Source organism: Nannobrachium achirus (assembly GCF_963921795.1).
Source record: "Nannobrachium achirus genome assembly, chromosome: 19".
NCBI lineage: Eukaryota > Metazoa > Chordata > Actinopteri > Myctophiformes > Myctophidae > Nannobrachium > Nannobrachium achirus.
The window spans coordinates 31,003,342-31,031,121 of record NC_137826.1 but is presented as its reverse complement, the minus strand read 5'-3'; the positions used below and the strand labels follow the sequence as shown (position 1 = coordinate 31,031,121).

At 43.4% G+C, this 27,780-nt stretch overlaps 2 protein-coding genes across 4 annotated transcripts in view; both read left to right on the top strand.

Moving 5' to 3' along the window:
• Positions 1-12,832, top strand: part of LOC308305186 (cohesin subunit SA-2-like) — a 37,331-nt gene extending 24,499 nt beyond the window's left edge. The window contains exons 30-34 of the mRNA XM_080749898.1: positions 168-411; positions 526-636; positions 1,170-1,296; positions 8,924-9,001; positions 9,234-12,832. Of these exons, the coding sequence (XP_080606024.1) occupies positions 168-411; positions 526-636; positions 1,170-1,296; positions 8,924-9,001; positions 9,234-9,257 (584 nt within the window). The 3' untranslated portion in view covers positions 9,258-12,832. The remainder of the gene's footprint in view (positions 1-167; positions 412-525; positions 637-1,169; positions 1,297-8,923; positions 9,002-9,233) is intronic.
• Positions 12,833-14,980: 2,148 nt separating this feature from the next.
• Positions 14,981-27,780, top strand: part of thoc2 (THO complex 2) — a 37,312-nt gene continuing 24,512 nt past the window's right edge. For all 3 annotated transcript variants that reach the window (XR_013963077.1, XR_013963078.1, XM_080749644.1), the window contains exons 1-7: positions 14,981-15,051; positions 19,028-19,083; positions 19,386-19,477; positions 20,222-20,273; positions 21,020-21,090; positions 22,239-22,360; positions 22,970-23,103. Coding sequence is in view for 1 of the 3 variants with exons in the window: in XM_080749644.1 (XP_080605770.1) it covers positions 14,987-15,051; positions 19,028-19,083; positions 19,386-19,477; positions 20,222-20,273; positions 21,020-21,090; positions 22,239-22,360; positions 22,970-23,103 (592 nt within the window). In the remaining 2 variants the exon portion in view is untranslated. The remainder of the gene's footprint in view (positions 15,052-19,027; positions 19,084-19,385; positions 19,478-20,221; positions 20,274-21,019; positions 21,091-22,238; positions 22,361-22,969; positions 23,104-27,780) is intronic.

Below are 27,780 nucleotides of genomic sequence, written 5' to 3'. Positions count from 1 at the left end.
GTACCTTAGCTTGATTTACAAAAATGGACAAAATGCAGATAAACATGGATACATGAAACATTCACACTCTCCATTTGTATTTTTCTTTTAGTTATTTACTATAAGTATATAAATTTGTCAGTTATTCTGCAATCTACATTTTGTGCATACATGCCTTCCTTTCTCAGGAGATGAAAACAGCTCTAGCAGTAGTGATGCAGTTTGGATGAACCGTGAGCAGAACGTACACACACCAGTCATGCTGTTGTCTCCCCACCTCACCTCCACTGTACTGAGAGATCCCAAGAAAATGAGGACGGATGACAGCTACACAGGAGTGTACACCATGTCATTAGAGCAGCACTCGCACCCGGCCATACCTTCCCAACAACAACAGCAACACCATCACCACCAGGCTACCATGGATTACAAGTAAATGCATAATTTCTACATTCCCTTTATTTATCCACCTCTGAAATATACAGTATATTGTGAAACTGAACTGCCCGATTTATGCCCTGGTTTTAAAGTTCATTCCCCTAATAGTACCCAGGTTACTTGGATGCTGGCCCAAAGGCAGCAAGCGGAAGCACACCAACAGCAGGAACGGGCCAATATGCAGTATGCCAAGATGAGGAACCACATGCAGCATGCTGTGTAAGATCTCTCTGTTGTCCCCAATAACAATCATTGTGTCTCGGTGGAGGAGTTGAAATGACATGGTCCATTAATGCAGTGGTTCTCAACCTTTTCAGGCCCGACACCCCCAAAAAAATCATATTTGAACTGGGGACCCCCCACCCTGACAAGACATGGAATTGTAGGAGTGGAGGCATTACATTTAGTTTGACTCGGTTCCACAGATAAATATTGTTAAAATAGCCGATCTACAAATTCAACACAAGACTTTTGAGCTTGTAGAGCTGCTATATAGACAATTTATACCTCTTTCTTATATTATTTGACAATTTGATAACTTTTTGACCAGTTTTTTGTTGATTACTTTTGATGCAGTAATGATCTTATTTCTTTTCTTTCTTTATTTTATTTTGAGGTATTAGAAAGGTCTTAAAAGTCCTTAAATTAATTAAATAAATAAATCCCAAAATCAACAGGTTGAGAACCATTGCCTTAGTGCACATTCTTATTTTCTTTCTATAATAACTTTCCATGTGCACTACATACCTTAGTCGCAGAGGCGGCGGGCTCATGGAGGACGATGAAGAACCAATAGTGGAGGACGTTATGATGTCTTCAGAGGACCGTTTGGAAGACCTCAATGAGGGCATGGGTTTTGACACTATGGACATAGACTTGGTAATTATTTTTTTCTTTTTTAACCTAGGACAATTTTACATAGAACATCTCACAGCAACATGTTTCAGTGGTAATACTTGAATCATTAATCGGTATGTTTTTTTTATTTTATTTGATCAAACTTTTTTTAAAACCCTTTTAACCACAATGGCCTTTAGTTTGATAAAGTAATGCACTTGGACGATAACTCCCCAGCTGTGTTTTCTCTTCAAGTTTCACAAAGGCACTAATTAAATATCCTGTGAGTTCCAAGACTCCCAAGTATTCTGAGCCCAAACCAACGGTGTGGTTGTAGTGTTTACTGTCAATATTCCAGGATGACCTCCCACTTGGGTAATGACGCCCCCTGGCGATCATTCAGAGAAACTACTTCAGCTCCCGTACTAACGTAGGTAGGAAGGGCCTGTCACTCAAACCGGAGTGACCCGCCTCCAGGCTATATAAGCCCCCGGAGGCGGAAGTAACATCCTCTTTTCACTCTCTGCGATATCACATTCAGATAAGTTGAAACTCAGCCTTTGTATTATTATTATTCGCGCATTAGCCTAAAGCGGTGGCATTGGAGTCGCCCACCGGCGAGTGTTGAATTAACCCGTACTTAAGAATACTTATTCTTGTCCCGTCCTAAAACGACGGTTATTTCCTTCTATAACAAAGGATTATTACTGCTTGTTCAGGCCTCCGCCGAAGCAAGCGTGGCATAGCATTAGCCGTTAGCTTGTTAGCTCGTCTGCTCTTTGTTAACGTTAGCTACACTGCTTACCGCTTGTTCAGGCCCTGCCCGAATCAAGCGTGGCTTAGCCGTTAGCTTGTTAGCTCGTCTGCTTCTTGTTAACTCTAGCTACAGTGCTTCGCCATGGATCCTCTGGCCTTCCTGCCGAGGCAATGTCCAGGCTGTCCAGGACTCATCGACGGACAGGATCTTCACCCTCTCTGTGTCGGCTGCATGGGCGTTGCACACGCCTTCTCTGCACTGAGTCCTCAGGGGAGAGCAGGACCCTTCTGTGACTTCTGCGTGGCCTACGACCACGATGTACTGGTACACCGGTTCTACCTAGCCAGGGCAGGCCTCGGGGCCTGCGCTCCACCAGGTGGGTCCACTGCTCTCAACCCCACAGCCCAGTCTTTCCTTCCCCAGGCGGCCCGCACCGTTGGTCAAGGTGCGGCGCTGCCTTCCGGAGATCCGTTTGGCAAACAGCGCGCCATTCCAAGTCAAGATGGCGCCGTGCTACATGAGACACCGCCTGCCGTGCAACCGACCGCAGCTAGCTCCACTGTCACTGGAGCTGGCGGGTCTGGTGAAGTCGCCGCTAAGAAGGCGACCAAGAAGGCTAACATCCCTCCGGTAGCCTTTTCCCCTTCGGGCGCGGTGCCCAAAAAGAAACGCTCGGATGTGACCGTCGGGGACGTTCCCCTCAACGTGAGCATCACCAAAACAGTCCAGACTTTCAGGCGAGAGTCGGACCTGAGCTCCTGTCAGAGCGAGGGTTCTGGTTCTGAATACTCTGGATACACGGCCGAGGAGGAGGAGGACTCCGTCGAGGACGATGGTTCTCGACTCACGGTCACAGTGAAAGGTAATGCCCCTGCGGCTCCAGCACGTCAACTGGACGCCGCAGGGAGCTCCCAGTCCTCCTCAGGCACCACTGCCCCTCCACCCGCCAGTCAAGCGGGTGAAGCGGGAGCAGAGGACGTCGATTCTGCAGCAGAAATGCTGGATCATCTCACGGTCTACATGAGAGCTCTTGCCAGAGTTGGAGAGGAGTTGCCACCTCCTCTCCCCTCTGAAGAGGCCGAGGATGATGACGAAATGCCCGGGCAGGAGCCTTCGGTTCCCGCCCCGTATGTCCTCTCCAGGCTGCCGCTGGTGAAAGGATTCACCAAGGCCCTCCATTCCTCATGGAAGACACACAAAGACCCCAGGAAGCTGCCTTTTTCTGTGTTGGATTTGGTTGGCGGTGCGGAGGCAGGCATGTCCACCTGCCCTAACCTGGACCACCTGTTGGCACAATCCTTTCTGGGTTCCGTCAGACCCCAGTACAAGGATGTAGGCACGGCTAAAAACGGGCCGTTTGTCGGCCCCGTCGGCACCAACCCGCCGGGGTTCACTGTCCTGGAGGACAAGCTGCAGTCGGACAGGGCTCGTAACGCCTACCGGTCCGCTGCTCTGGCTGCTAAGGACCTTAATCTTATCCAGCTCTTGCTAGCTTCCACCAAAGACCTGGTCAAAGGTCTGCCCACGGGGGAGCACACTGCGGAGCTAAACACCCTATTCGACATCATGCTGAAGGTCAATTGGCATGCGGTCAAGTGGATGGGCAGGTCCATGGATTATAACCTCCAAGCTGAGAGAGCCCGCTGGCTCGACTATGTCGACCTCGAGCCTAAGAGGGACGTGGGCGAGAAGCCTGTGGGTCCTCGCGGGGAGATGTATAAATCCCTCATCAACATGGAGAACAGTCCCACCACCCTCATGGGCGGCGGTTTGGAGCTGCTGCAGGGCAGAGTCACGTTCTTTAAGGCTGCTAAGGACATTGTCGAGTCCACCACAGTGCCACAGGAAGAACCGCAGCAAGCTAGGAGGGCGTCCCGCTCCTCCCGCGTCAAGGAAAGGGGCCGCTCTGCTTCTTTTAAGAAGCACTCGTCTTCCTCCAGGGGAGCCTCTGCAGCCAGGGCGCCTGACAGGCCCCGCAGCAAGGTTGTGGTTCCCGAGCGCGCTCAGCCGCGCCGCCCGTCCAAGGATGGCAGGCAGCAGTCTTCCTACCGCGGTGGCCGCGGTAGGGGACAGCGCAAATGACACTCGGAAGAGGGGGATTGTGCTGGGGCGGGGGTCCGAGGTGTCTCTCGGTCCCCCTCCCCCCAAACGAGGGCGTTTTTCTGTACCCCGTGTCGGGGAAATGAAAATGTTGAATTTGATGCCTCCTGTGTCGGCAATAAATATGTTGAAAGAGCAAAGTCTGTCTCTGTCCAACTCTCTCGCACTAGCACAGACGACCCCATCGTGCATGCCTCCTGTAGTAATGATGAAGTCCTGTCAGGACTCGATAATCAATCACAGGTTTTATCAGCAACCAGTAATGTTATTGTCAAACAATTATGTGGTTCCTCAAGCGCGCGAGTGGGATATCCCTCGCGTCGACAATATGACTCCTTTATGCATGCCTCCTGTAAGAATGATGAAGTCCCGTCAGGACTCTTTAATCAGTCACAGGTTTTATCAGCAACCAGTAATGTTAACGTCAAACAATTATGTGGTTCCTCATGCGCGCGAGTGGATTTTCCCTCGCGTGAGCGATGCTATGAATTTAACCTTGAGTCAGAAATTCTGTCGGCCTACTATGAGCCCGGGTCAAGGGACAAGCATAAAGGCCTTAGAGCAGGTATTAAACGTAAAAGTTCCTCTCCTGTCAGGGGAGAATGCTTTAGTTGTGGGCGAGTCTGTTTATCAGTCGAATCGCTTTGCTCTTCCTGTTGCTCTAACGAGCGAAAACCGAACGCTTCCGGTTTCACCGGATACGGATTCGCTAGCTCCCCGCTTCCGGTCCGGCCGCAAAAAAGCTCCGCTAGTCAAGCGGTACAATCAGAAGGTGTTCCCGCCTTGCGGCCTATTGAACCCCTGCGCTCCGCATCCGGGTGTTCCGGATACGGATACGCAGGTTCCCCACTTCCGGTCCCGCCGCAAAATAGCTCCGCTAGTCAAGCGGTACAACCAGAAGGTGTTTCCGCCATGCGGCCTATTGAACCCTTGCGCTCCGCATCCGGTCGTTCCGGATACGGATACGCAGGTTCCCCACTTCCGGTCCGGCCGCCAAAAAGCTCCGCCGTCACGGAAGCACAGTGGTGGGGTTTCTCTCGCTCAAAACACGCTAGCACGCTGCGCGCGCCAGTGGAAGTTATGCAACCCGAGCCATTGGGTATTTCGAACGATAACCAGGGGTTACAGGTTACAGTTCGCAGACATACCCCCGCGTTCGAGCAGGGTTATTCATACCAGGGCGCGTGGTTTAAAAGCAAATCTTTTGAGAGAAGAGATCAGCTCCTTGCTAAGCAAGGGTGCTATAGTGGAGCTGGACAGGACCCAATCCCGCAAGGGATTTTGGAGCCGTTATTTCCTGGTGCCCAAAAAGGGGGGGGGGCTACGTCCCATCCTGGACCTAAAGGCACTAAACGTGTACCTGAAGAAATACGTTTTCAGGATGCTAACTGTACCCACCATGTTACGGTCGGTCAGGCAAGGGGATTTCCACTGTTCAGTGGATCTGAAGGATGCTTATCAGCACGTCCAGATTTATCCCCCACACAGGAAATTCCTACGGTTCGCCTTCGAGGGTCGCCTGTACGAGTACACAGTACTCCCTTTCGGTCTGTCACTGAGCCCGAGGGTTTTCGTGAAAGTGACCGAAGCAGCCATCGCCCCGCTGAGACAGCAGGGCGTCAGGTTGGCGACGTACATCGACGATTGGATGATTTCAGCGAGCTCCGCCCACGAAGTGGCGCGTCACACACAAGTGGTTTTGGCTCACCTGAAGGCCTTAGGTTTCATAGTCAACCACGGCAAGAGCATGCTGACTCCAGCAAGTCGTCTTACATTCATTGGGGTCCTTCTGGACTCATCCGACATGTCGGCCCGTCTCTCAGAGGAGAGGGTGGACAGGTTTCGGGAATGTCTCGACTCCTTTCAAGTGGGCCAGGAGGTCACTTACAGGAGTTGCATGGTACTGACGGGAATGATGGCTTCCGCAGTACATCTGTTGCGTTTGGGCAGGTTTCATATGAGACCTTTTCAAAGATGGATGTTATCCCTCGGGATCCCGCCCTCCTTGAAGTACAAGAAGGTTACGGTTTCCCCTTCCTGCGCGATCGCCTTGTCTCCGTGGCTGGTGGAGGGGTTCCTCACCAGCGGAGTCTCGATTGGCGAGGTGGTTTCCCGCAAGTCGATCACGACAGACGCCAGTCTCAGTGGATGGGGAGCCACTTTCGAGGGGCGCACAGCGCAGGGGCTTTGGCCTCTGGAGATGAGGGGTCGTCACATCAACTATTTGGAGTTGATGGCTATACTCCTGGCGCTCAAGCATTTCGAGCATTGGATTTTGCATTGTCACGTCCTGGTCAGGACAGACAATACGACGGCCATGTTTTATGTCAACAAACAGGGGGGCCTGTCGTCGTTGCCACTGGACCGTCTGGCTCGAGAATTGACGGTTTGGTGCTTGTCGCGCCTCAAGTCGATCAGGGCCTTACACGTCCCAGGTCTCCTCAACAGCGGAGCAGATCTCCTGTCCAGGGGAGGTTCTCGCTACGAGGATTGGTCTCTCCACCCCAGGGTGGCGAACCAGATTTTTCGCAAGTTCGGTCAGCCAGTGGCGGACCTGTTTGCGTCAGCGGAGAATACGAAGTGTCCGTTGTTCTTCGCGGTGAAGGGCAGTCCTCCCTTGGGGTTGGACGCCTTAGCGCACACGTGGCCGAGAGGTCTACTGTACGCGTTTCCCCCCTTCGACTTAATCCGACCCACTCTGGAGAGAGTCAGGAGGTTCGGTCTGGAGATGCTCCTGGTGGCTCCCTACAAGGGCACGTGGAGGTCGGCGATCGCCCCTCTCCTTTGCGAACCGGGTTGGCAGCTGCCTCAGTGCAGGGATCTGTTGAGTCAGGCCAGGGGGGAGATCTTCCACCAAGACCTGCAGGTCCTAGACCTGTGGGTTTGGCACGTGAAAGGTTAAACCTGCTGGCGGCTGGTTTTTCTTCTGAAGTGGTTGCTACCATTCAGAGTGCTAAGGCGCCTTCTACGAGGGCGTCTTATGATGGAAGGTGGAATGCCTTTGAGGACTGGTGTGAGTCGCGTGTTCCACCGGTGGTGGCCCATGTGGCGTCAGCCCAGGAAATTCTGGAATTTATGCAGGACCGCTTGAGAAGTGGTCTTGCATTTTCTACCCTTAGGGGGTATTTGGCGGCTATTAATGCCTGTCACCTGGGGGTGGCGGGCAAGGCACCTTCTAAAGTCCCGGAGGTCATCAAGTTCATGCAAGGAGTTGAACGTTTGAGGCCGGTGACTAGGTCTTTGTTCCCAGTTTGGGATCTGCAGGTGGTTCTAGGGGGCCTATGTCGGGCTCCCTTTGAGCCGCTTGTAGGGATGCCTTTGAAACTTTTGAGTTTCAAAACGGCTCTTTTGCTGGCTTTGGCCACGGCTAAAAGAGTTGGTGACCTGCAAGCTCTCTCGGTGTCTGCGGAGTGCATGCAGTTTATGAACAATGATCTCAAGGTGTTGCTCAAGCCTCATCTTAAGTTTGTTCCTAAGAACATGGTGGTTCCTAAGGAGCCTGTTGTTCTTCTGGCTTTTCATCCTCCTCCGTTTGTCTCGGTGGAGGATGAACGGCTGAATTGCCTTTGTCCTGTCAGGGCATTGAAGGCCTACTGTGACAGGACTGCTGGTTCTAGAGCTTCTTCTCAGCTCTTCGTGGAAATGGGCAATGTTCTTGTCAGAAAGCCGGTGTCTAGACCCACTCTTTCGAGGTGGATTGTGGATGCTATTAGGCTGGCTTACTCTAGTGCGGGTGTGGAAGTGCCGGCGGCACTTAAAGCCCATAGCACTAGAGGTGTGGCTACTTCGTGGGCACTGGCAAAGGGAGTCTCCGTTCAGGAGATTTGTGTTTCGGCGAATTGGTCTTCGCCTTCTACCTTTGCAGCCTACTATCACCTGGATATCGAATCCTCTTCGCTAGCGCATTCGGTTCTGGGTGCAGTTGCCTCCTCTACGTCATAGAGGAGTCGGATCTTCCCCTCCCACAGGTGGGCATGTAGCCACCTGGGGTATTTTGGGGGGACCCTGTGTTTTCCTTATATAGTGTGTCTTACTTATAAGGCGGACTTGTCCTTTTCATTTAGTTGAATGAGGCGGACTTCGGTCTGTCAGGGTCTCTCCTTATTTTCTCATGCCTTCACACCCAGGTCCGGTGGGCCTGGGACCTTCTGGGTGATGGGTCACGCCCGTTTGGGCTGTGCTCACCCGTATGAGGGGTGTGTGGGGGTATGAGAGTAGGTTGTGGCTTAGAGGGGAGTTTAAGAATCCCAAGTGGGAGGTCATCCTGGAATATTGACAGTAAACGGTAGGTTCCGTACGGAACCATTGTTTACTTAGATATGGAAGGATGACCTCCCACGTAATGCCCCTCTGTTTCACTGAATGTGGCAGAGAGTGGTATTAAGAGGATGTTACTTCCGCCTCCGGGGGCTTATATAGCCTGGAGGCGGGTCACTCCGGTTTGAGTGACAGGCCCTTCCTACCTACGTTAGTACGGGAGCTGAAGTAGTTTCTCTGAATGATCGCCAGGGGGCGTCATTACCCAAGTGGGAGGTCATCCTTCCATATCTAAGTAAACAATGGTTCCGTACGGAACCTACCGTTGATGTGGAAGTGTCAGCCATATTAATTTATATTGGCAGCCAAATATAACCTGCAAATAAATATTACCTTCCCCTTTATTTGGAGAACCATGTACAGGAGACTGGATGGGCCACACAGACCGAATATAGAATGCAATAAAAGCCAGTTGTCCATTTTTAACACACCTTTTTTTGTACTGTAGAGTGTACAGTAATGCAAAATTCACTGACTATAGCTGTTATTTTTCAGCCACCATCAAAGAACCGCAGAGAAAGATCCGAATTGAAGCCAGACTACTTTGACCCATCCTCCATAATGGATGATTCGGTAGGCACACTTTTTCATTTGTTCCGGTTAGGGTTAAGTGAGATACGGTAATGTATAATTATGCACTGTATATACCGGTATGTAAGTATATGCAATAAAAAAGATAACCACCTAAAGATGTTGAGTTACGCTATGCCCACTTTGTAACGTTTGGTGACTCGGTTGAATATATGCAATAATTCGTTTTTCCAATTAAAATAAGCAGACTCTAAATCATATGTCTTTCCTCCAGGTGCTGAATGTTCCAATGTTCTAAGTAAAGTGGGGATACAAGGAATTTTATTGAAGATCCCTCTCTAGTAAGATGGCTGTTCTTCGTAAAGAAATGTAAGTTGCTCATGGGACTTCAGGATTTGTGAGACACCAATGATTGCCTCTTCAACGTCTTGTTTGACTTTTACCTTTCAAGGTTGCCTTGGTTGCATTTTCTGATTTCTTTCTTCGTATGGCTGTAGTGGCATTAATGTATAAGATGTTTCCACCTTTATTCAGCTACCCTAAAAACAACTTGAACCTATTACAGTAGATCGGATAGGTGGATGCTTACAAGCTGTTTTTTGGTCGACTGAAGTGCCAATATAGAAACTTCTCTCCACTATAGTATGTGACAAGTGCTTAAAATTGGCACGGTATACATTTGTTCTTCAATAAACAGCTATTGTCTTATGTATATATGGTTGATATACTTTTAAACTAGAATTTGGCATGGCATGTATGTAGCCATATATTGTATATGCCATATGTACACAGTAAACTAAAATGTGAAACAGCATCCTATAATGTTGAAACGCCTTACCGCAGATATGATGTGCGGTGTCCTCAGAATTCTCTATCATGGTATTTTTAGAGATGTATCAGTTGTACTTTTATACCTTTTAGATGATTTTGATTTATAGGTATTTTGTAATGACAATCAGATGTAAATTAATTGTTTGTAATCATAAGTAGATGCAAAATTTTAACTTTGTAATGGAAGTTCTAATGTTACTATAGATATGGCCTGCAATTTATATTTTATTTTCATCTTTGTAGAGCTAATGAGTGAATCAGTAAAGTCCAAATGGAATTTAACCTGTTGACAGATGCACTTAAAATTTATTTTGAATAAGCTGGAGCAGTTGCAATGTCATACAGTACATTTAAATCCAGCCTACGACCTTCAACACATCTATTATCTCTCCTCTATTTCAGTTTTTGTTCACTGTACACTATTTAAATTAATTACTCCCTTTTAATGAAGCAAGAAATGCTATAAATGTAATGTTTAAAAAGAAAGGCATGGAATAAGGATTTATGCTTTTTTCAGGATCTTTGCAATTAGGGTATAAGACTTGAATGATCATACCAAGTATAGGACAGTGATGTGACAAACAGTAGGAAGAGTGTGTAGTATGTAGTTTAATGGGGCCCTGACATTAAGGATTCATTTATACTTGTCCCTTTCCACAAGTATGTATTTATAACTGAACTGTTGTCTACTGTATATGGACGCTGATCACAACACCCTCAGAGTCGTTGATTGCTGAATACCTTCTCTAGTTACAGGGAACTCTTACTGCGTTTTGTACAGTATATGAGTAATTAAGGAAAATGTTTTTTAATTGCAACGCAGTGACTCTTCTAGAGCTAATATCCCATTCAAGACCTCAATATGTTACAACCCTGGCTCAAGGGAAGCAAGAGATTGAAAAACTCCTTTTTGTTGTTTGTCTAGTCTCGGGATATGAGAGAAACAAAACCATACGGAAGGATGAGGAACAGGCTAATTTACTAACTCATTTGGTATGAGAACCACCTGGGATGTTATGCCCGGGTGGTTTATGAGCTTCTACAGTATATAATAAACAAGACAGAACATAGACGTTTTTATTTAACTATGTGTTCATCTATATTTTTCAGAATAATCATCATAATCATTGTGTAAATTAGATTAATTAGGTTAGTGTACTATTTATTACTCACTGTTTTGATCCTTTTGTGAACCTTTGATGTGTTAAGCATAGAGCTTGACCGATGCCAGATTTCAATCCCGATTTTGGAGAGCCAGAGACTCCCACATTTTGACAGATATTTTGTCAAAAATAATAATCTTGTAATAATTTGAAAAACTTTAATTTTGATTTAATACGTTTCTATCTGAGATTATTTTTCTTAAATAAATACAACTTTTTGATAGATACAAAATAAACACAAACATAAATATTTATCACTTATGGGATTTAATTAATCTAATCATAAGTCCTAAAAGATTTTGAAACATTTTTTTAAAAACATTTGATTCCAGGTTGAAAGTGGTTAAAAATCAGGACACATAATTATGCAGCTGCATAATTGCGATGCCCATGTCATTAGAAAAGTCAAAATAATGTTATTATTATTTTATTCTGCATTATTAAAAAAAGAAAGAAAAAAAGAGAGAGAGAGATAAGAGTGATAATACTTGTTACAGAGGCTATTTTGCACAGATATGAATACAGGTGTGCCTTGAGATTTGACCTGCCCTTTGTGTGCTTTGGGCACAAAAGTTTGAAATCCATTGACAGAGGATGTTGCTCTTTTGTTTTTTTCTTGTCTTGTTGACTGTTCTAGTTTGTTAGTTCAGTTGTGTAGTTAGTAGTTCTGTTCCTCTAACATGGAAGGAGTTGCTTAAGTGTTTCAGTAAAGATCAACAACAAATTGTGAAACTTGATCCACAATTTCAGGTGACATTTTTAATTTGTTGTTGAGCAAAATACTTTTGCGATGATTGCAATTTTGTGGTTCAAGGGCCCCATTAAGCAGTTCTGCTAGATGATGCTTCCATGTGACATCACTGTTGATTATTTGATATCTATTGTAGGTATGAAAGTGTTCTACAATGATTTTAAGTTACATGATATTAGGAAGCTGGTAGTATCGCATTTTTGTGTAATTACAACTATATTACACAGATAAACATGTAAGTTTACTGGTGCTCATTTTATATTTGCAGTTTTTGTTTGAAATCCAATTTAGCTAAACTTTGAATTCAACCCTCTAATTTGCAGTTAAATATCACTTTATATAACTGTAATGTTGTTGTGTTTGCCTCCTTAAAGTCATACTGTGTAACATTTTAGTTGTCTGTTTTAGCGACATCCCGTAGTTCCTTTGTCATTAAAGTGTTTGTCAGAAGGAACGCTGAAAAGGGAATCCTGCAGGATCTGAGCGCCCGAGGATCTTTTGTAAAGCAACAACTCGTTGTCAGAAACAGTATTTATTAACTGTAAAATACATGAATAAATGCATTTCCAGTATTTCCACATATTTTTTGTGTGTCAGGGACTCTCTCAAACAAAGATAATGTTTAATAGTGGTTAGAAAAGTTGTGGAATGGTTATTGTGAAAAATATATCAGTGAAAGATTATAACAAAAACAACCTTTGTTTAATTGAACATCTTGCACAGTATGACTTTAAAAGATTATTGTATTAATATTTCTTTCCATTTGTGAATTGGACTGGTTGGTAGATTCCTGCAGCAAACCTATGGAAAAATATCAGATATTAAATATCAGAAATATTTCTTCAAGTTCATGTTTCATCAAGTTTCATCACATATATATTAGCTATTAATCCTAATCAGTTCTTCCAAAAACGCCTAATGGACTGTACACTCACTTTTCCTGCATCATGTCACTTTGGATGTTTTCTGTTACGCATTGAACTGCTGATCTTGTGCATACTTCTGTATGTATACGCATATATTTAAATATTTGTGTATGCTATAAACATTTGTGTTTTTATTTACAAAGTGTCCACTGAATCATTTATTGTTTGTATGTATGTCTGGAGATGTAACTTTTTGAACAGAATAAACCCCTGCAACGATGTTATGATTTTAATTATGTCTGCCATCTATGCATACTGTACATTTCAATTTCCATATTGCTCTATTTTAGTTAAACATATATGCCACTGCATATAAAATGTTATTTCTTTTTTAACTTGGGGTTGCCAATTATCCCCCCCTTCCCACTTTAGTCTTTATGCCAATTTCCAAATTCCCCACACACCTGTGTGTAGTCTTGTCACTGCTCACCCCTACTGGTTTACCTGCCAATAAGGACCAGTCCAGGGGGACATAGCGGTGTCATGCATTTGGCGGTGCACCCTACTCATGCTGCGTTCACACTAAAAACCACTGGCTACAAGACAAGTCATTTTCAATGGAAGCCAGTGACACAAAGCAGTCCTGACACTTTACACTTGTAGCTACATGATGATTTCAGTGCTCCAATGATGCAGTGGTGAAGTATTAATCGTAGCCTACGATATGTTTTTGTTTCACCATTTCCACCCCTCTTATCTCTCCCCACGATTCGTGTTGTGATACTCAAACTCAGGCCTGTGGGCCCTTGGCACAATTTTGACTGGCCCGCCAATGGCCAATAAATCAATCACTCAAATAAATAATAGTAATAATACAAAAACTATAAGTTATTATTAAGACAGCTATCAGGTATCATTAATGTTGTCATTTTATCAACTGGTCCCTGGCCCCTTGCCATTTTTGTAATGTGGCCCTGGCCCACAGGTTCAGCTATTTGAGTATCCCTAATCTATGCAGTGTTGTTTTAGCAACACAACTGTGACTCTGTAGCGATGTAGTTGCGGCCACACTTGGCCGTTTTGTAGCATTCTGAATGCAGCGTCACAGTTCAACCCCCTCCATGACATGTGCCCTGCCAGCTCGTAGGAGATGCTGGTGCAGCGACTGGGGCTTCCCTGCTGCTTGCTGCAAACATAGCCAGTTGTTTTTGCATGGACACCCGGCCAAGCCGGATGCACCGTGGAGGATTCGAACCACCAGCGGTGGTGGACAGGAACTTTGCCCCTGCGTCACCTGAAAGCCAATATCTATACTATAATTTTGCGAATGTCTGAGTGAGTGAGTGAGTGTCTGTCTGTCACAGCGTTTCTCCTCAGTGGCTGGAGCAATTGATCTGAAATCGCATCACCATTAGCATATGAACACACCTGACATAACTGTGAAGCCTGTTTGTCACTTTCACAAATCGTATGCTGTATATTAGCATTTTTATGGTGTATCTACTATCTATTCTGCATCTAGCATGAGGCACATCTATTCTGCATCTAGCTTGAGGCAAAATGTTTAACCAGCTCTGTGTGTGTGTGTGTGTGTGTGTGTGTGTGTGTGTGTGTGTGTGTGTGTGTGTGTGTGTGTGTGTGTGTGTGTGTGTGTGTGTGCAGGCAGGCGGGTGTGTGTGCAGGCGGGTGGGTGGGCGGGCGGGCTGGGGGGGGGGGGGGAACAGTATCTCTGTAGCCATTAAACGAAACAGGTTTCTTACATTGATGCTCCTACATCATGCAAGCACCAGTTAAAGTTACTTTCCATCCCTCATATACTGTGTGCACAGTGCACATCCCATAACCCACACACTGCACATCATTTTGGAGCTCATATCTTTGAACGGGTAAGGGCTAGTCTATATTAATTATTGAAAGCCTGACCCAAATATGTTATTTGACCTGGGCGGCCAATATAAAAATGTAATGAATTAAATGTAATTAATGTGGAATTATTACAATTCACATGGAATTATTACAATGATATATATATGTGTGTGTGTGTGTGTGTGTGTGTGTGTGTGTGTGTGTATTATATATATATATAAGCTATATACACAATGTACATATCCATATGTGTGTGTGTGTGAGAGAGAGAGAGAGAGAGAGAGAGAGAGAGAGAGAGAGAGTGTGTACTGAGACTATCTAACATGACGTTTCAACATAACCCTAACAATATCAGTGTCCGTGGTGTTATAATGGAGTAATTAAAAAGTAAAACAATCCCCAGTGTACTGTACTGTACTAGGAGCCTTCATCAGTGCGTTACATTACTAGAAACAAAGTAAAGCCTCTTTGAGAGGGTCCCACACAGTTCCACACATTTGACCCTTTCAGTACCATGACGAACTAGACATCCGGGCTGTGTATGGGGAAGATGGCGACACTTATCCTCCCTGGTGATTGGATCAAAAACTGGGAAAAATCAGGAAAACATGACTTGTGAGTAGCACTGTACTGTAACAGTGTGTGTGGTTGATTCGGCGGTGAACCAGTTTGTAAAATGTTGTACAATTAGTCGGTATTCCATGCCCGTTGGCATCATAAACACACGGCGGACTCGAAGCTAGCTCGCTAGGCTAACGCCAACCCGGCCTGCTACGTTGTTAGCCGTGCTGCCAACTGCCAAGTTGATAAGGGAAAATAAATAAATCTGTAGCTGACTTTAGGTGTACCAAATGCAAATATAGGTATATACAAAATGTGATACACCCAATGTTGTGTCTGTGCGTGCGGCCAGCTAGGGCTTCTTCAACAAGGCTTGCTAGTGTATTCACACGTTAGCTGAAGCTAATGCATTTGTAAACACATTGGCATGCGCAGCCAACAAAGCTCAGCTAGCCAGCCACGGTCGTACTCTGGGTATCGCTCTGAAAGCCAGTGCATTGTTTGTAGTGTACGACTAAATAAACGAGTGGTCCTCTAACTTTTTCATGTCAAGGACCCCCACATTGACACGTATTCGCCCCAATCGCCCGTGTACCCCCATTTGAAAATATTATGCCAGGGACATCTTTATTAGAAGATTTTTACGGCACTTCTAGCAGTGATTCTCAAACATTTTAATTTCAAGGCTATCATTTAGCTGGGGAACCCCTGCCTGGAACTCCCTCAAGGACCCCTGGGGTCACCGGACCCCACTTTGAGAACCAATGCTGTAAAGTGTAAACTAGCAGTTTTAGCCCGTTACCTCTCCTCATACCAGAGTCCAGAGAGGAGACCAGTGTTAGCATCTCGCTAACGTTAGGTAATAGTAATGGGAGGGAAATGAATGTCCTAACGTCAACTCAAAACGTGTTGATGCGTCGGCGATTTCCTACCTATCTCTCATTTACCTTAGTTTGAGCTATGGCCATTTCTTTAATGTATATATGATTTATGAATCCTTTTGTCGTGATGTGGCCTTTTTAAATTTATAATTGGCGGCATATATAGCACACGGCATTAATAACATTAGCAGCTTTATTCCCTTAGCAGGCCGTGCATGATTACATTTTGCCTTCAGGGTGACATGCTAAGAAGGCAGTTTCATACAGGTTTCCAATATTATGCCATACAACAATATGCCCCAAACTAGGTTAAAACAGATACATATAGGCCCATCTTCTTATCGTCCAGTCACCATCAAGAAAGGGAGCCATAGCAAAGGCAATATCTGTCTGCTTAGTGTATGTTCCCTCACCACTGTGTCACTGTTCTGAGTAGACACATAACCAGTGGGTATGATAAACATCTTGGCTGCAGGTTCAGCATCTAATAAACACTCTTGTAATAACATCTAGTGTTTTCTTTTCATTACTAATACTGATTGAAGATGTGTTGTTATTATCAGATGTGATTGCAGCAGACACCAGGATTGTGTAGAGTTGTGTACTAGGCCTATATATTAGTTTATGTGTTTATTTTTGTTTTGTCTTTACTAAGTAAAATGGAGCAGGATAGGGGTGCCCGCTGGCCTACTGGTACGGGCACATACCACTTACTTAGGCATTGCCACATAGGCATGGATGCCTGGCGGCGGCGCTGGTTCGATTCCTTCCCTGTCTCTCCCCTCATTTCCTGTCAGTCTACTGTCCTATCAATAAAGGCATAAAAGCCCCCCCAAAAAAATCTTAAAAAGAAAATGGAGCAATGGCAATTGCTTGCTGGGCAATTGCCATGGAAACTGCCACTGTATGCCGGTGCTGTTTGCATCAAGTGCATGCAGATGTCATGTAAATGCTCTTTGCTTTTCAAGTCACACTTATGTGTGACATTGAATACTAATGATGATTTCACACCAGTCAGAAAATGCAATAAATTAGGCGCATCTGCGGTTATGAGCAGCCTCACCGTGTGTTTAACGCGTGTGTGTGTGTGTGTGTGTGTGTGTGTGTGTGTGTGTGTCTGCTACAGAGGTGAACGAATGGACTGTATGGAAGTAGCGGATATTGATCACATTTTAATTTGTAGGTGTGAAATGAATCAAAATGTAACATGTAACTACATTATTATTATTATTATTTATTGCCTAAAATGAATAGGTTGTTTACAAACAAGCTGCCACAGCTGAGCAATAATTGTTTCTACTTCTATTCCATGCCTATCAGGCTCTGCTCTCCCGCCTATGCAGGGCAGCTGGTTTGAGCCCCTCAGACTCAGAGCACCGGAGATGCCCCTGTTCTATCCCACAATACCTGGGATAGATTGTTTATCTACAACTGCTAGTTTAAAACAATGCTATCAATATTCACTACTTCCATGAAGTGGTGTTAGGTATGTGCCTATTCCATGGCCAACGAGGGCTCTGGTGGTCCAAGCAGATCAAAGCCAGCAGGTGCTCCCAGCCGAGTACCTCACAGAGAGGAGGAGAAGAGAGACTTGATGCTCATACCTGGCAGTCTGTCTGTAAACCATACAGTACATTCATTTTAGGCAAGAGCCATGTATGTAGCCCTACATGTAGAAGGTCATGTTGATTAATTTCACACCCAAAGAAGAAATAACGCACATCCTCCGTTGTTTGGTGCTGAGCTGAAATGGCCAGAGCAGTATTACTTAGAAACAAAAAAATGGCTCGCAACTCACTTTCAGTAGTTCCAAATTTTAAGACGACAAGCAGCATATACACATTAACGTTTCGACCGTACTTGGTCTTCTTCAGTCGACGACAAGCAGCATACACATAAACGTTTCGACCTAAACGTTCGGTCTAAACGTTAATGTGTATGCTGCTTGTCGTCTTAAATACATTTTGGAGCTACTGAAAGTGAGTTGTGAGTCATTTTTTTGTGTCTGATTAATTTCACATCCACATCTATTGTTATCAATATTTGCTACTTGCGCACAGTAGTCTTTTCCTCTCTTTTTTGCCTACTCCTCAAGACCTACTTATTTGATGTTTCACTTTTTGCTGGCTCGACCTCCGACGCAGTGGGGAAAGTAGTGGTTGCTCCTCTCTATAGACTTATAGACATAGAAAGTCGCTGCATTCTAAGAATATGTCAGCAAAACAATGCTGCTGGTGTGGATTCTGCACAAGACAATACGGCTGCCAGCCATTATTCTTCGGTCAAAAATGTGTAGAGGATATCTCCAATATTTAACTGTATATAAATAGCTGGAGTTGAAATTTTGAATCTCTTGAACATAATCCCACAGTTTTTATGTAAAGCCATATTCCTATTCCTAAAACAACAACAGATTGTTAGTTGTTACCATGCCAACTGCCAAACTTCCATGAAGTTGTATCAAAGCTTACAGTCTTGACAGTCATCCTGCATTACCCATAATTGATATTTCTCTCTACCAATATGATAAAGTTGAGTTATTATAAATTACTTAAGTTCAGCAGATGACATCATTCGTCTTATAAGAAAGATAAGGGGAATTCACAGTCATACTCTACCAAGCAGGAAAGAACATACATTTAATTGCCCATCTTAGCAGAATGATTTGTCACAACTTAAGGTAATGCAATGAAATTTACTTTTCAGCATCTCCCATTTTCCTTCACATGGTACTGTCTGTTTTGTTTGTCAATCACTCTGCAATGCATTTAGTTGTACCTCCATCTGTTTGGTCACAACAGTGAGTGTCATCGATAATGTCACCTTGAGGTGTTTCGCTTTGCTTTTTTGGCTCCATTTTCTGGACAGGTTAGATATTCTAACACGTCATCAAACTACTATTGAGCAGTTTGGTACTGTCGACATGACACCACCACTGTAGTGTACACATTCTTTCTGTTATTCTTTATTATCCTGTTTGGTACAATGCTGAACAAAATGTGGACATTTTGAAGCACAAAACAAAGTCAGCAAGACTTTGTAGGTCAGGCCCACTTAAATTATGAGAAGGATTCCATCGAAAGTTCTTGTTCAATGAATACTGATGATCTGTATCAGTCATTATACTGATTATTCTATCTTGCCCATAGTGTCCAGCTGTGCAAGGTTCTCACAGAGAAAACAAACCATGGCAGTACTATTCAAGGTAAGCCTAAAATATTCTCTCCATTGTCCATTGGCACACCACAGTTTTCTATACGTTATGTAGAATGTTTTGTTTGGATTCACTTTATATTAACCTTGTTAAGAAATACGATTTTTGATAATTATTGTGATAAGCGTGTTGGCTTCTATACAATTAGGAATTGTGATTACATTTGATTTCATTATTAGCTCATATATTGAGATTTTGCAATCGATTTCTTTGAATTCACTTGTTCAGTTTAAGCAGAAGTTGCTTTTGCCTTTAAAATTGCCACCTTTTGTCTTTTTATACACAAATCTTAGATATACAATCAGCCTTGTATGAACTCTGCTGGCAAGCGGTACAGGGGAACTTGAAGTTGGATCTTGCTGCTAGTGTCCTTGGTGACATGATGGTATGATTTTTCTGTTTTCTAACCCTAACCCTTTTGGAAATTTAAAACAAGAATTGACATAGTTGCTGATATAGTCACTCAAGTTGCTTTTTGCAATAATGGTTAAATTAAACCTATTAAGCACCATGGATCGATATGCACAGGGGTGCGCATATGGTCAAAATAAAATGTCTCCCCTTCCGTCGCTTCCCCATCGCTCGCACCACAAAACCATTACCGTTTATAGCTTACATGAAAATGTATTTTATTTCTAAATCTGTGAATATAAAACATATATTCCCTTTCAAATCTTTTTGTTACACCAACATTGTTCATGTAAAGCAGTTTGTTTAGGCCTATTTATTACATTTAATTAAATTCAAACTTTATTCCAGACACACAGAGGGTAAATAGAGTACAGGTACATACAAATCAAATTATTGAAATGATAAAACTCGCTGTTGCCATTTTGCGCTCTGGGTCTCCGAGGGTGAAAGCGAGCCCCTCTGGTCAGGCAATGGGCACATAATACTGTAGGTACCACAACATCATAGTCAGACCCTTTTTTCCGCAGAACACTCGGTACAAGCGGCCCACTTGGTGAGAACCCACTCTGTGGTCGCTGCGAGAAAGAACATTCAGACCCAGCGAGGGGAACACTCGCCCCACTTGTTTCCAATCACTGAGAACAGTCAGCGCTCTGCCATACAAGCCTGGAAGATAATGACCTCAAGTGCTAACTTCAGATTTTTCTATCTTTTTCAGGACTTAAGAGATGACATGCCATCCATTTTAGCAGATGTTTTCAGTATACTAGGTAGGTATGATTTTGGATTTGGCTCAATGGTTTTATCTGTGCTGGTTATCAATTAGCTGCTTAAACCTAGAGACCCTGGACAAACAGGAATAACCGATCTACAAGCGTCGCATCGAGGTGCGACGCGTTTAAGCTTCTAGGTCAGCTATTTTCAGGCCAAGTGATTTCCTCTCCACTCCAAAGTTTCTCAACTGTATCACCAACTGTATCATTGGTAGGAGTAATGATCAATACAGGGTGTGTAGTAGGGCAGTCAACAACTATTTGAAATATGAACGTATATTGGAATATAAAAAACAACTTAACGTGAAAATATTAAATTTAAATATTAAATAAAAGAAAAAGCCTGGCCCTGTAACCTTTCATAGCAGCTTGCCTTGCGAGACTGTAAGCTATTCTTCAAGTTACTGCGTGGTCTGCTGTCTGCAAACAGACAACCACAACTGGAGCTGGGTAAAGCCATTGCACTGAAAGAACACAGGAACCACACATCATCAATTTAATTGATTCAAAATGATTATGTAGGTCAAGCTGAAACCCGGCGATCCATTTGGTAATGATGGCAGACAAGTATACAACGAACCAGACTCACCCGAAGAAAGTGATCTAAAAATTTTGGCCCTCAGCGTAAAATGTAATGTTTTTTAAAGAAAAGAACCATTGCTTTATGCGAATAATGACAGAAAGATGGTATTCTAACTATAACTGTAATTCTAAACAAAAGTGTGTTTATGTTCTTTGCACAGATATAGAAACAAGTGCACTGGAAGAGAAAAACAAACGTGATCATTACACACAGTTGGTGGGAGCATGTTTGGTAAGAAAAACAAATAACCATAAAATGTCTATTATATGTATATTGTCCATGATATATATTTTTTCATACAATCCTCATATATTCTTTGTGAATACACCTGTCTCTTTTCTCCTGGGTAAACAAATAAACATATGTTCAACAAAATATATACAGTATAAGGTTTAACAAACATTGGGCTCTATGTTAAACTGGCGCATTCGGGCTGGCTGCTGCTCAGAGAAAAATGCTTTTTTCTCATAGGTAGTCCTAGACCTGAACAAAATCTCCTGTCACCGTTCAGATACCAAGACTTGTGAGCCACCTCCAACATGCGGGGGCTCGGTTGTAGACAGTAATACATACCGTAGGCTGTATATAGTGTGTGCCAGCGGCTACGTCATTGTAGTCCTTAGCGGCCATTTCTTGGGTCAAAACACAGGTGTTTCAATTGTTTGATTGCATAGAACTAATGCTATAGTCTAATCAGAACACCTGTGTAAGGCTGTGTTGACCCAAGAAATGGCCGCTCTTAGAACTACATTTGGCACACCCTATACGTACTACACCAAGTTGAAGCAAACACTGGAGTGAGTAGTTATGAGGGGAGGAGTAAGGACTAGATACTGTATATGGTTTCAAATGAGAGAAGGAAATATGTAGTCCATCTAGTTTGCTGTAATTGGATGGGTTTATTCTGACACAGCATTACACCCAACTCCTTCACATCTGTACTGACATGCTAGTGTTAATTACGGCAAACCTTTTTTCATATAGGATACTTCACACTAAATTATCAAGTATATAATTTTATACTAGAGCAATTATAATCACCATAGCATGTTCTTATGTAACTGGCTCTGCTTACCGTAACACTTTATTTCCTATCATGCTGGGCACGATTAGGCTTTATTTGGCACACTGAATCCATACATAATTGTTTGTTTATTTAAGTGTTTATTTGGGAGGGACACCACATATTGATAAACAATAGTGTTAATGAAGTGTATTGTGTGTGTGTGATGCTATGGATTCATGAGCCATTACCTGAATTATTTGGTTATTCTTTATTGCTGTCTTAAATATGTTATTGAGTTATTGAGTCGGATGCAGAGCTCTTTAACCAAATACATTGTATTGTACCCCATCCACACCCCTTTTCCCAAACTCAGTTTTTTGTGCCAGAGTCTATTCTGAAAGAGAGGCTGGATCCAGAAACATTGGAGTCACTTGGACTTATAAAGCAAGCCCATCAGTTCAACCAGAAGATTGTAAAAATCAAGACCAAACTCTTGTAAGTGAAATGTACAGATCATTTTAAAATAATTGTTTTTGTATTTGTAGAAAAGGAGAAATAGAACAAGTAATACAAAAGACAATAAATATTTGCAGGTTAGGTAGAAACCCACGCTGGACTTGTATCACAACCGTATAATCTTTTAACATGCATAGAACAAGTAATACAAAAGACAATAAATATTTGCAGGTTAGGTAGAAACCCACGCCAGACTTGTATCAAAACCGTATAATCTTTTAACATACAATGCATGGAACCAATAGTATTCCTATTCATGACAACTTATACAATTTGGCATAGAGAGATGCATTGATAAACATCACTGCCACCAGTGGTGGTCCTGGTCCTGAGTTATTTCCTCTGGCCTTCAGTTGCTATTTTTGCGTTGGCTCATCAATGTTTTATGTTGCCTCATGCTCCGTTACCGAATACGTGAGGCGACACAAAATAATATGATCAGTCAGCTTGGTGTGTCAGGGCCTTAACTTTAAATCAAGGTTTGGAGTTATCATTGGAAATCCTCTGTAACTAATCAGTTACACACAATATATCTTCCCAAAATGTCAAAACATTAAATAATGCTTATCTATTTGTATGTTCTTTAAGCTACAAGCAACAGAAGTTTAACTTGCTGAGGGAAGAGAATGAAGGCTATGCCAAGCTTATCACTGAGCTGGGTCAAGATCTATCGGGTAACATCACCAGCCATGTTGTCCTGGAGAGCATCAAATCCCTCATAGGTAAGAAATAACTAGGCCTGGGGCGGTATGGACATTTTGTTACCGCGATTACCGTCTTCCCATTTACCGTCGGTACTGCGGTAATTACCGCACCCCCGTATCTATTAATTAAGGTTCGGCGATAAGCCAAAATATTGCAATCATCTTCCCAAAAGTCACCTCTCCACAGCCTGACTGCCCGAGTTATACTTCTCCGTACAGCACAGCGGGTCTGGCTTTCAAAGGAGCAGATCTACAAGCTCACAACACATCGCATCCGCAACGCGTTCTGAGCTTTTAGATCTGCACTGTCGGGTTACCATAGTAACGTAGGCTAGCTACTTGGGCTTTTCAGACACAAACAGCTGTGTGAACAAACCAGAGGAGGACGGGTAGTCAGATCGTGTACAGTGATTCTGTAAACTCACGTCACGTCTCAACTCTCAAATCGCAGTGATTGAGTGCTGCTATATACAGGTTTTAGTTACAAGACTTGACAGAAAAGTTTATAAAATCGCCGACGCGCCGAACGGGGCACAACGTGCGACGCGGTGGAAAAAGTAAAATTGTTTAATTTTCGGTTTTAGTCCACGCGGCCCGCGCTCCGCCAGTAATCCGTATGAATAAAAGAATATATGCCACAATACAAGACATGTATTAACATTAACTAGTCCCCCCAGGAATCCGCGATTCCGCGATCGCAGAATATTTCGCGGAATTCGCGACCACCCGCGGATTTCTCGGCCGTTCGCGGACTTTTCTGACGTCCGCGGAATAGCGGTCGCGAGTGGCAGCAGAGCGGCGGGAGTAGTCATTACTACTATTATAAAACAATGTGTACATGGTCTGGCAAGTGGCCACTTCATACAGAGCCTGGGGAATAGCTTAGCTTCCTCCTGCTAGTTGCACTGACGCTGTATTGGTCCGGTCCCACATTCGTTCCTGACAGAAACTGTGTCCTGATCTATAGTTCCTCTCTGCCTCTATAATGGTCCTGGCAATAACAATGCTAATACAGAAGAGAATAAATAAATATTACACCCATACTAGGTAGTAGGTAGGCTATCCTCTAAAATGTGGTTACTATGGGCATTGGTTAATTTGCATGACAATATAGTCTTTGCAACAGAAAGTAATTATTAAAAACAATAACAATTAAAAAAATAATAGATTTAATATTAGATTTTTATTCTCAAAAATGATTATTTGATTATTCTAACCACTAATTACAATTAATTGTAGCTATTTCATGAAGGGTTTTACTTGATTATTAGAACTATATCATTTTTAGCTTGATAACTGGTCATTTTAGGTTGTTTATTAATGTCCGCGGAATCAAGAATTGTTCACCACAGAATTCCGCAGAATCAGGATTGTTCTCCGCGGAATAAAGCATTTTTCTCCGCGGATTCCTGGGGGGACTAATTAACATCCTTGTGTCGAGTGGATTACAGAGAAGAAAGTTTATGCTGCTCCGTCATAAGAGTTGTGCTCCGTACTCTCCTGCCCTGCATGTGCACTGTGTGCAGGTCTTTGACTGAGTGACGTATGTGGCTTCCAACGTGTGGTACACGGCCCAGAGCAGAGCGGCATGGAGCGCATGCGGTCCTCGCTTCTCCCCCGTTTTAAAACTCGCTTGTTTTCCAATAAAAAATAGACCTTTTTTTTGTCTTTTTACCACGGTAAGCACACTGACACCGCGGTAGACCTCGGTATACCGCGGTACGGCGGTACGGCGGTTACCGCCTCCAACCCTAGAAATAACTGTACCCTGTTGGTAATGTTTATATTATGCTCTTTGTAATGTTGCTTGTTTTATGTATGGGGATTGGGGACTTTGGATGAAAATTAGCATTCTTGCTGGCATATTTACATTGCATTATATGTGTAGTGTTCATCAATGTGTGCTGTCCCTTCCAAATAAACGCTTAAATAAACAAACAACTGCTCTGTTACCCAGTACCAAACTAAATAAAGACTTTTTTTTAACTTAAAGGGATAAGAAACCCCGCCTCTAATTTGTTTTATGGGATTTCAGAACATGAAAAGAAATCTGAAATGTAGGCGTGGTTATCTGCTGTTGTGGGGCGATGGGGCGGAGTAATGCGTGCACATCATTGTGTTAGAACTATCAGAGAGAAGCTGTCGCACTGGTTGCTCTTTCCATTTCGGAAACAATTTTTAAAACCAGCCATTGGAGGTGTAAAAAGTATAAAGATTCGGCAACTCCATGTTCTATAAACATTTAAAATGGGCAAGTATTTTACAAAGAAGCTGGCTGAGCATTTATTCATGGACACACTTTCTCCAGCTTTGGACTGTTTACCACGGAACCGAAGAAGAAGGGACGCTAAGCTATCGCCGATAGCTATTTTCTGTGTAGTGTGTGTGTGTGTGTGTGTGTGTGTGTGTGTGTGTGTGTGTGTGTGCGTCGTGACAGTGCGCACGCACACACACACAACGTCCACACACGAAAAATAGCAGATCTACAAGCTCACAACGCGTCGCGAAAGTGACACGTTGTGAGCTTGTATATCAGCTATGTAGCCGAGCTAATAGCCGTACGGCTATTTAGCTCGGCTACATAGCTACGTAGCTGACATACAAGCTCACAACGAGTCACTTTCGCGACGCGTTGTGAGCTTGTAGATCTGCTATTTTTCGTGTGTGGACGTTGTGTGTGTGTGTGTGTGCGCGCTGTCACGACGCGCGCGCGCGCGCACACACACACACACACACACACACACACACACACACACACACACACACACACACACACACACACACACACTACACAGAAAATAGCTATCGGCGATAGCTTAGCGTCCCTTCTTCTTCGGTTCCGTGGTAAACAGTCCAAAGCTGGAGAAAGTGTGTCCATGGAAAAAAGCTCAGACAGCTTGTTTGTAAAATACTTGCCCATTTTAACTGGTTATAGAACATGGAGTTGCCGAATCTAATCAACAAGTGCCCCACTGCGACAGCCCTACAGTCTATGCTCTGAACAACACAACGAGACGCCACAACAAGGGCAGAATGAAACCACGCCCCCCTTGATACAACTCTATATTAACTCATTGAATGCCCTTTTCAAGATGGCCGCCAAGTACCAGGATGCCACGTTCCTAAATTTCTAGTGCACAGATACATTTTTAGTGCACGGATTGTGTACGCCCATGCACCATATATGCACCATATGTGTAGTACTTTTTAACAGCTTTCAAACTAAAAAAACCGCTTGGAAATCCGTTCAGGCATTCATGAGATAGAAGCCTTCAAAGTCAGACAAAACAAACACTGCCACCTTCCTAAATTTCTAGTGCACAGATCAATTTGTTGTGCACGGATCGTGCACGCCCATGCCTAGATCATGCACCATATGTGTAGTACTCTTTAACAGCTTTCAAACAAAAAAATCCGCTTGGAAATCCGTTCAGGCATTCATGAGATACAAGCCTTCAAAGTCAGACAAAACAGCCATTTTTGACATTTTGAAAGATGTGTTTGTTATGGGGCTAAACATGCAATTTCGCAATTGCGATCATGCCTAATACATTTGAGGCATTTTTAGAAATGTTTTTATAAAAAAAAAAATTGAAAAAAAAGAAAAAATATATATTATTATTTTTTTTTCAAAATGGCTTCCAACTCGGGAAACTCGGGCTGTGGCAGCCTGGGACTACTGTAATAACTCGGGAAACTCGGGCCTTGGCAGTCAATGAGTTAAACAAACGTTAATATTAATTAGATATGCCTACGTCACATTGCACTCTAGAACAATGATAGCTAATATTTAATGAGTGGCGCCAAAGTTTTCTTTTCTTCTAGAAACCGGAAATAAACAGAAATAGCTGCAGAGACCAGCAGAAAGCTCTGAATCCACAAGGCTATAGGCAAACTGAACCATATCACTGCTCCCTATCACAAGTGACTCATTGATATAATATATATTTATAGAAAAAGTGATTTTGTGTTTCATGGACCTTTATAGACCAGAAGTTATGTGATTTATATGATTGGGTACCGCATGCTGTACTTTTAAGGGTCCATACCTACCAAATTATTGTGACCGTAGTTCACATTTAATATGAAAACCTGCAGATCATTTCTGTCCGTCACGCCTCATTTCATGCTCCATATATGGCCAAGATCCCTGATGTCATCAATATTAAGCCCATATCTGGGAATGCCCATATATGGACATATTGTCACCCCTATTTTTGGAAGGTGCTGGCTACAGGCTGCCTGTATGAACATTTTGAGTCGGACAACAAGGGGCACCTGGTGAATTGAATTAGTCGATATGCCGAATTTGAGTGTGTGGGGGAGGTGGGGAGATATGCATCATACAAGCTATGTCTTGATTTAGACAATCCAGAAAAACTGACATTTTTCAACTAAAGGTGCTGTTACAAAAAACATCACTTGAAACACAGTAATGATATGATCGTATCCCAGTGGTCTTTAACCCATTTCTTACTGAGACCTTTTACTGAGAAGTTTTCTGAAATACTTCAAATATTTATTCTAAAATGATAATACATGTATATCCAGCAACAACTACCCCAAAAGGGCTTTCGGTCTTGAAAGGTAAAAATCAAACCTCGGTTCGAAGTGGAGCCGTGAATTTGAGCAGTTCCAGGTCTATGTTTTTGATTGAAGTGATTTGTAATTATAATCAAAATCTACAAAGTATTT